This window comes from Gymnoscopelus microlampas (genome assembly GCF_963454915.1).
Source record: "Gymnoscopelus microlampas genome assembly, chromosome: 16".
NCBI lineage: Eukaryota > Metazoa > Chordata > Actinopteri > Myctophiformes > Myctophidae > Gymnoscopelus > Gymnoscopelus microlampas.
The window spans coordinates 47,000,218-47,010,217 of record NC_139953.1 but is presented as its reverse complement, the minus strand read 5'-3'; the positions used below and the strand labels follow the sequence as shown (position 1 = coordinate 47,010,217).

The window sequence follows — 10,000 nt, the reverse complement described above, 5'->3', positions numbered from 1 at the left end:
GTACTTTTTCCACCAGTGTATTGTTATCTCCAGATGAAGACGTGTTTACTACACGCACAGGAAACACCAACACCACATAATCTGTCGTCTGTCTGCAAACAGCTCCGTGGGTGATTTATACTTCGTCGTACGGCGGTGTTCCGCGGGGAAATATATACGTCACGGGTTTGTATAGATCGTCTATTTTGGTGTGTGGACAACGTAAAGGCTTTTAGTTTGTATACGCTGGTGTGATGAGCCGTATGCTCAAGGAAGCTGATGGCTGCTAGTCTGATCAGGTGTTGTTTATACCAAAACAAATACTTTAAGGCTTTAGGATGACTGGTATAACAGGTTCACACGCGATCTGCAGGTGTGTGTGCGTGTGTGTGCGTGTGTGTGTGTGTGTGTGTGTGTGTGTGTGTGTGTGTGTGTGTGTGTGTGTGTGTACCATAAAGGGAGATACATTTGGTAAAGTGGGACATTTTCCAAGTTTGTTTTTAAAAATAAAAATAACTTCCTGTTGATTTTATTATTTGAAGATCCGGATCCGGATCTACAGATCCAGTCCGGGTTTTCTTCCTAATAAAAATGGCAAAATCAACAGGAAGTTAACATTTTTATTAAAAAAACAATCAGAACTGGGTTTGGTGATGTTCTATATGTCTGAATCAACTTTGTTTGTGTTTGTTTACGTGATAAAAGAGTGACTTTGAGAGATGTTTTACCGTACAATGTAAGTCAATGAGGAGCATATTTTGAATGATCAATTTCTAATCAATGGAGCAATTGTTTTTTATTTCTTGTCCACCTTTGAAATTACATCATGGCAAGGTAACTACACATCCCAAACCTCTACCACAGTGGTCTTGCCCTTTAAGGCTATAGCGTTAGGCATGTAGTGGTGATATGGTAGTTTGTGTGTGTGCGTATCAGCGTTAATTTTGACAGCAAATCTTGATTTAGTTTTAGTCAGTCTAGTTTTAGTTGACTAAATATAATATGATCTCAGTCGACTCAATCTACATCTAAATGTATTTTGTCAGGCCTTGATGGCGTCGTAAAATGCCTAATTTATGCTTACCTCAGCTGTGTGTCGAAAATAGCATGTAGACTACAAGCTTGTAGATCAGCTGGTTCCCGAGCGTGACACCCACTCACAACCAGTGTTGGAAAGTAACTAAGTAGGCTACATTTACTCAAGTACTGTACTTAAGTACAATTTTTAGGTACTTTTACTGGAGTATTTCAAATTTTCAGTACTTTTACTTCTACTCCACTACTTCTCAAAGGCAAATATTGTACTTTTACTTCACAACAATTACTGTATTTGAAAACTTGAGTTACTAAAAAATAGCAGATCTACAAGCTCACAACGCGTCGCGATGCGACGCGTTGTGAGCTTGTAGATCTGCTATTTTCAAAACATTTTTATACATTTAAGACATAATTATGACTTTCTGCATATTGAGTACTTTAACTATTGGTACTTTAAGTATATTTCGATGCCAATACTTCTGTACTTTTACTCAAGTAAATTTTGATTAGCGGACTTTTACTTGTAACAGAGTACTTCTACATTGCAGTATTGATAGTAGTTGTAGTAGTTTTTATTTGTTGACGAAAGTGTGTGTGTGCGTGTGCGTGTGCGCGCGCGCGCGTGCGCGTGTGCGTGTGCGTGTGTGTGTGTGTGTGTGTGTGTGTGTGTGTGTGTGTGTGTGTGTGTGTGTGTGTGTGTGTGTGTGTGTGCATGTCTCTCTCACCCTGGATGGTCCTCTTGAAGAAGGCCTTACAGGCCTCACATGAAGCCACACCGTAGTGGTACCCTGAGGCCACGTCTCCACACACCAGACACACACGCTTTGCCACCGAGCCCAGCATGAACTCACACTTCACCTGGTGGCCCTCCTCCTCCACAAACCTCCTGGGAGAAAGACACAGAGACACAGAGACAGAGAGAGAGACAGAGAGACAGAGAGAGAGAGAGACAGAGAGAGAGAGAGACAGGGGGTTTAATGTGAAGGTAAAGAGTCCTATACAAACCCTATGTGTTTGTATAGGACACTATACCGGTTGACAATGTCAATAAAGCCAACGGCACAGTGGATTGGACGCTATAGATGCACCGCCATCTTTAAGTGTAGTTCAGACACTGATGCTGATTGATTGAATACTTTATTTAAAGTTTTCAGGCCAGGGACCTCGTAGCTGAGAGAGAGATGAAGCAGGGACCCCCCTCTATAATGTATAGAGCCAGTTTAGAATGGCAGCCTCCTTCGAAGGTATTTTTTTAAGAGCAGTTTTGAAAGTGAGTAGGGTTTTATACTCCTTCACTGCTTTTGGTAGGGAATTCCACCTTTTTGTTACCTCTATCTCTCATTCAGGAGAGACAATGTACATGGAACACACACACACACACACACACACACACACACACACACACACACACACGCTGTGTGTGTGTGTGTGTGTGTGTGTGTGTGTGTGTGTGTGTGTGTGTGTGTGTGTGCGCACGATCGCGGGTGTGTGCATGTAGGAACCAGATCAATAGAATGAAACCAATACCATCTTCCAAGTGCTCCTCTGTCATTCAATTCATCATTTTATATCGTTTCCCTCTCTTCTATTTAAAGGAATCAAACAACAACACACCCACGCACACACACACACACACACACACACACACACACACACACACACACACACACACACACACACACACACACACACACACACACACACACACACACACACACACACACACACACACACACACACACACACACACACACACACACACACACACACACACACACAGACATTTTGAGGGGCGCACCTGCCCCTCAAAAAGTAAATTATACTTTTTTTTGTTTACTTGGTCTGCTCTTTTTTCCCTCTACACCTATACCTCTTTGCCAAAAATAGCCGATCTACAAGCCCACAACGCCTCGCAGCGCGAGGCGTTGTGGGATCGGCTATTTTTGGCTAAAGTTCTCCTCAGAAAAGGGATGCTAGGTTTAGAGTGGTTATGGCAGGGGTAGGCAATTGAGATAAGCCTAGGGCCAATATCACTCCCAGACATTCCATCGCGGGCCGGGCCTCCCCGCGAACATGCATGCACGCGCAGCGCGCAAAATTTTTCGGGTCTAATTCGGGTCTAACTCGGTCTAATTCGGGTCTAATTTGGGTCTAATTCGGTTCTGTTTGACCAATATAAATCAACATTTTTTCCGGTTTAAATATCAGCACAGGCGATTTTTCTGGTGATTTTTTTTTTTCTTCTCCATTTTCCTCTAATCTAGCTATAAAATGTTATAAATCCTTTAAAATGCATCGTGTTTATGAGTGCATGATTTCAAAAGTGGGTTCAGGTTCTATGAAATAAGTATTTATAATTATTTTAACATTAATTTTTAATACTTTTTTTATAACACTTTTCAGTAAATCATTCATACTGTATCTTTCTGTATTTGGATATAATAGATATAATAGCGGCCTATATGTGAGACTATCGGTCTGATACTGTATAAAAATAAAATCCCTCCCCCCCAAAAAAAATCAAAAAATATTTTTCTAAAAAAAAAAAAAATTTTTTTTTTTTTTTTTTTTTTTAAATTCTCAAAATTATCTCACGGGCCAGATATTATTTCTGGGGGGCCAATTTCGGCCCGCGGGCCGCCTATTGCCGACCCCTGGGTTATGGTAAAAAGAAAAATCATATCTCATAAAGGATTTGGCGGACCCCCTGTAGTAACTCTGAGGACCCCCTAGGGGTCCCGGACCCCCTGTTGAAGACCCCTGCTGTAAACTGAAAAAAAGGGCACTTCTGGTCAGGAGGGCAAAGGGCAGGTGCTGTAGCACCACCTACTGTAGAGTCTATCTGTGCACGTCCCTGCACCCACCCACCCACCCCCACCCACCCACCCACCCACCCCCACCCACCCACCCACCCACCCACCCACACACACACACACACACACACACACACACACACACACACACACACACACACACACACACACACACACACACACACACACACACACACACACACACACACACACCTGTTGCTGGCTCCATGTCCTGCGTTGAGGCCGTGGGCCGTGTGGCCGTAGAGGGCGGCGGGCGAGGGGTCCAGCCCGTTGGCGTGGCCCAGGAGGCCCTTGGCGAGGAGCGGGGGTCCGCAGCTGGAGTTGGTGTCCGAGGAGGAGGACCCCCCGCCGGGGCTGACGGGGGGCTGGCCCCCCGGGCTGCATGCGTCCCCCTGGGAGCTGGGGGCGGGGCTGGAGGGCTCCCGCTTTATGGTGGAGGAGGGGGCGGGGCAGGGCGGGTCCAAGCCCCTCACCGACATCCTGCCCAGAAAACTACACGCCATGGGAGAGAGACATAGAGGGAGAGAGAGAGATTTTTTTTTGGATTTTTAAACCATCTTTATTTTCTAATAAATAATGACAAACTTAATCAAGACATACAGTACATATCAAGGAGCCACAAGTCAAAATTGTTAAAAACCTATAATAGTACCAAATTAAAAACCAACTGCTCCTCCACAACAGAACATAGAACCTCATCGAGACACCACAGAAATATGAACTCATCAACATTATTCATAAGTGAATAAAAACCAAAATCCACTCTAATTCTGGCTTTCACCAATGCTTTAAACATTGGCAAAAGTTCTTCCCCCTCAACATTTAATAATTGATTTTTCCTACTTTTATAAATGGCAAGTTTAGCTTGTCCCACCACAAAATTCAACAGTTGCCACTTTTTTGCATTTTCCTTTTTGTAGAGAGAGACACAGAGACAGAGAGAGAGAGAGAGAGAGAGAGAGAGAGAGAGAGAGAGAGAGAGAGAGAGAGAGAGAGAGAGAGAGAGAGAGAGAGAGAGAGGGGGAGAGAGAGACAGACATAGGCATATGGAGAGAGAGGGGGGAGAGTTGATTTGTTGTATTTAGTTTTGTGTTTTTCTTGCGTGTTACTGTATGTCTTGTATTTTAAAATGGGAAAAAGAAATCATGAAGAAATAAAGAAAGCGGTTAAGTGTGTCTGAGGGTTTTTATAAATATGGAACCAATCCAAAAGTATTGACGAGAGCTTTTAAACTACATCATAATAATAACTACGTTGAATCCATTGGTTATTGGTTATTTATTTTTTTCATTTTCTGAAAAGTAACAAGGCTTTCATTGGACAGCGGAGATATGCACACACCCTACAAACCCCCCCCCCCCCACAGTAAAATGAAAGCCATAAGGTAATGTGCAGAAACCTCTTAAACCCCATATTGAGTTTTTTTTCGTAAAATGAACCCATTAGGATCGGGAACGCATCTGTGTCATTTCAATATTTATTTGGCTATTCAAACAATAACAGATCTATGTAGATCTGCTATTTTTTTTAAATTCGTGAACATTTTTGCAAATCTTTGAATATATATATTTTTAAAGCTAACATTTTTAACCCACCAATATCTCAAACTTGTACTTATAGTACATGTACTTGAGTAAATGTACCTAGTTACTTTACACCACTGATGGTTAGTAGAGCAGGGGTCTTCAACGTTTTCAGGCCAAGGACCCCCTAGCTGAGAGAGAGATGAAGCAGGGACCCCCTCTATATCGTATAAAATTGTGTTCCAGATTCAAAATGTTTTGTTTACTTGGTCTGCTCTTTTTTTTCTCCCACATCACCTATACCTCTTTGACAAAAATAGCCGATCTACAAGCTCACAACGCCTCGCAGCGCGAGGCGTTGTGAGCTTGTAGATCTGTTATTTTTGGCTAAAGTTCTCCTCCAGAAAAGGGATGCTAGGGTTCAAGTGGCTACGGTAAAATATCATATCACACCTTTGGCGGACACCCTGTAGTAACTCTGAGGACCCCCTCGGGGTCCCGGACCCCCTGTTGAAGACCCCTGTAGTAGAGGGCTATGGCTTTAACACGGTAGAACACACCACTGCCATCATCAACCCATCCACCCACAGATCTAATCCACATCAGCCGTTTGGCTGGTCCCACACATGCAAAGCTGAGGTCCATTACCACTGCTTTGTTTTCAGAGCAGCTGATTGCTTAAGCAAACGTAGGGAAATACAGCAGCCAGACATCAATACCAAAATATACTAGATCACATCTGACTGCTGTCTAATGTAACATCTACCACACACACACACACACACACACACACACACCACTACTGTCTAATCTAACTATCACACCACACACCACTGGTGTGTGGTGTGATAGTTAGATTCAGCCTGATCTCACACAATGAGCCCATTAAGACCTGAGGCCGATTCTTACTAACGTCTTCTAAATCCTAACAGTTTTCTGAAAAACGTATGTTTCTATATCAGTGGTTCTCAAACCTTTTCATGTCAAGGACCCCCAACATGATATGTACTTGGCCGCCGACCCCCATCTCAAAATATGTTGTCCCCATGAAGCAAAGATTTGAGTTAAAAATGTTTGCTTTAAAAGAATATAAATATATAAATTTGCACCCATTTTCTGGATTTAAAAAAAAATAGCAGATCTACAGTACAAGCTCATAGCATAGCTTCATGCACATGTATGACGAGTCCCACGGTGGGCGTAACCGCTTGCAACCCGGAAGCAGAGCAGTCCCCACAACAAAATGTACGATTCTGTGCCTATCGGTACCTTATAACTCAAACAGCACTGAGTAGGCTACAAGCTCACATCGCGTCACGATGCGACGCGTTGTGAGCTTGTAGATCTGCTATTTTCAAATGGCCTAGGTATAACATAGGGCTATGCGACGTGTTGTGAGCTTGTAGATCTGCTCTTTTCAAATAGCCTATAGGTATAAACTAGGGCTAAAGTGGTTAATGTATGTTTTATAATATAATAATTTATATCGGGCAAAGTAAATAGTGACTAAGGTTTTCAAATAATTGTAGTGGAGTGAAAGTACAATATTTGCCTCTGAGATCTATCTATCTATCTATCTATCTATCTATGTCTCTCTCTCTCTGATCATAATTAACAAGTGAATTCAATCAATCAAAAGAGTTGTTGATTTACGGACTTTTTCATGTCAAGGACCCCCAAATTGACACTTATTAGCCCGTGGACCCCCATTTGAAAAGATAAGCCAGGGACCCCAATAAGAGAAGATTTTTACGTCTCTCTAGCAGTGATTCTCAACCATTTTAACTTCAAATGACCCCCACTTTGACATCCATTAGGCTACGGACCCCCATTTAATGGCATTTATATCTCTGGGACCCCAATTTATATTGTAAAATCAATGTTAATGTAACTCTGAGAGTGTACAAATGGAACCAAATGGACCCGTTAGGGTCCATTTGGTTCCATTTGTACACTCTCAGAGTTGCAGACCCATAAGGGTCCATTTGGTTCCTATCCATCATTTAGCTGGGGACCCCCTGGAACCCCCTCAAGTACCCCTGGGGGTCCCCGGACCCCACTTTGAGAACCAATGATGTAGAGATATATGACATTACTGAAGAGTCTGTTGCGACACACGTTGAGTGAAAACAATTTGATAGCCAAATCCAAACTGTTGCACGGAACATGAAAAAGAACCAAAATCCATCCAGGGATGCAAATCAATAACTAGTTATATTAGCTTTCTCCTGTATCGTATATACACAATGTTAGCATGCCTGATGATCAATGTGTGTTCTGTGAACTTATTACACTGTTTATATTATATAGTTAGAGAACATCAGTATTCCTTACATGTCCACACGGTAAAATCCTTTGTGGTAATTTAACTCCAAAAAGAGTACAACATGGAATCAAAAGGTCCATTTGATTCCATTTGCGATCTCTACAGAGAACAACGTGAAGCAAGTTGTGTGGTGGTGGACTAGCGTGTACACACACACACACACACACACACACACACACACACACACACACACACACACACACACACACACACACACACACACACACACACACACACACACACACACACACACACCTATATGCGTAGGCCTACTGCACTGTATGGGGCCGAACACGCAAAAACATCACCGCATAGGGATTTAAAAATAAAAACGGTACACAGACAGGCTCCCGATTGTCTCCACATGCGTTCACACATGACACATGATCTCTCTCACACACACACACACACACACACACACACACACACACACACACGTTCAGGGTCACGTTCCGCCGTGGTGCACCGTGCACACTTACACCATTCACACAAACGCACAGACGTGTTTTTAAAACATGCTCATGTATCGCCATAAACACCCCAGTGCATACCCTCACTGCCTCTCACACACACACACACACACACACACACACACACTCACATGCCATTGTGTGCATGTCGCCATGCCCCGCTCATAAAACACCCCTAGCCGAGTTTCTCTTACACGCATGCACGCACACACACGCACGCGTGCACACGCACGCACGCACACACACACACACACACACACACACACACACACACACACACACACACACACACACACACACACACACACACACACACACACACACACACACACACACACACACACACACATGTTTGTCTTATCAAATGTTGAGGACATCAACATTTTAAGGTCAGTGTTGAAAATAGCTCCAAATAATCGCAGATCTTCAAGCTCATAATTTGTTGCGCTGCTTGTCATCGGCTATTTTCCGGTGCTCAACACCGGAAGTGTAAATCAGGCTTTAACTCTAACCCTCTACCCCTAAAAGTCACTTCTAAATGCTTCATCCTAATCTCAACCTGAAGCTTTTTGTAATTTGTGAAACCCATCTCTAAAAAATGTTCTTGTGAGGAAAATGGTCCTCACAATGTCTATTTCTCAAACGCTATGCTTTTGACCCTCACAGGTAGCCTATAATAATAATAATAATACACGCACACACACACACGATCGATCGATCAATCAATCTCTGCTATAACCCCAGCATGGTGGTTGAGTTGAGGCCATACTCCTTCTTCCTGTCATGTAAATCAGTGTGCTTCCAGCCACAGGCCATTTGGTAGTCAAACACACTGGCTGCTGTTAACCACCTCCAGAGTAAACCACCGCCATGCGCTGCTGACCCCCTCTACTGCCAACCCCACCGCCATGACCCCCTCTACTGCCAAGCCCTTTAACACCAAACCCACCACCAACCATCTACTACTAGTCTTGCGTAGCCAGACAACTATTCACACAGCCTCCGTCAAATCCACGTTATTCTGTTCTGGCCCCACAGTGGTGGAATGAACTCCCCACTGATGTCAGGACAGCAGAGTCACTGATGTCAGGACAGAAGAGTCAGTGCCCATCTTTCGTCACAGGCTGTAAACCCACCTCTTCAGGAAACACTACCCTGACCCTTCCTCTTAGCCTTGCCTACCTGTTGTCAATTATTTGTACGAGCTCTTGTTTTATTGGATCTTGTTTATTTTATACACTTATTTGTTTTTAGCTCTTGCTCATTTGATTTCCCTATTTGTCTCAACTGTTTAAGAAAGTAGGTAGCTGATATATTGCACTTTTTACCTTAGCGTTAGGTACTGTATACTCTTAGTTGCTTGTTTTAGAAGAGAATGCACTTAAGACTTCTGGTGATTAGTAGTTTTCTTGCCTACCTATGTTGAATGCACTTATTGTAAGTCGCTTTGGATAAAATCCTCTATCATTTTCGCGAGACTTTACTCTACCACCAACCCATGCACTGCTGCACCTCTCTACTAAAACCAAACCCACCACCACAACACAGACAGAGAGAGACAGACAGACAGACAGAGGGGTTTTCTCATCACTAAAGCTATTCACACAGATGCACTGATGACAGACCGTTAGTTTACAGTATACGTCAGGGAGCTTTTTACGGCAGAGATATGACACTTGTCCCCCTCCCCTCCCTCCACCAATAAACAAGCTTCAATCCCTTCCATTCTGACACCTTCCTCCCCCCTCCCCTTGAAATCCATAAAACTTCCTCCGCCGTGAAGAGAGAGGAGTTTCTGAGTTTCCCTTTTTAACTCATTTAGACCGGGAG

General features: G+C 43.3%; 1 protein-coding gene across 3 annotated transcripts in view; it reads right to left on the bottom strand.

Annotated features, from left to right (window-relative positions):
• Positions 1-10,000, bottom strand: part of LOC311063685 (estrogen-related receptor gamma-like) — a 65,724-nt gene that overhangs the window by 25,687 nt on the left and 30,037 nt on the right. For all 3 annotated transcript variants that reach the window (XM_084083230.1, XM_084083228.1, XM_084083229.1), the window contains exons 2-3: positions 4,044-4,343; positions 1,743-1,903 (exon numbers count right to left, since the gene is read on the bottom strand). In XM_084083230.1, coding sequence (XP_083939356.1) covers positions 1,743-1,903; positions 4,044-4,330 — 448 coding nt within the window. In that variant the 5' untranslated portion in view covers positions 4,331-4,343. The remainder of the gene's footprint in view (positions 1-1,742; positions 1,904-4,043; positions 4,344-10,000) is intronic.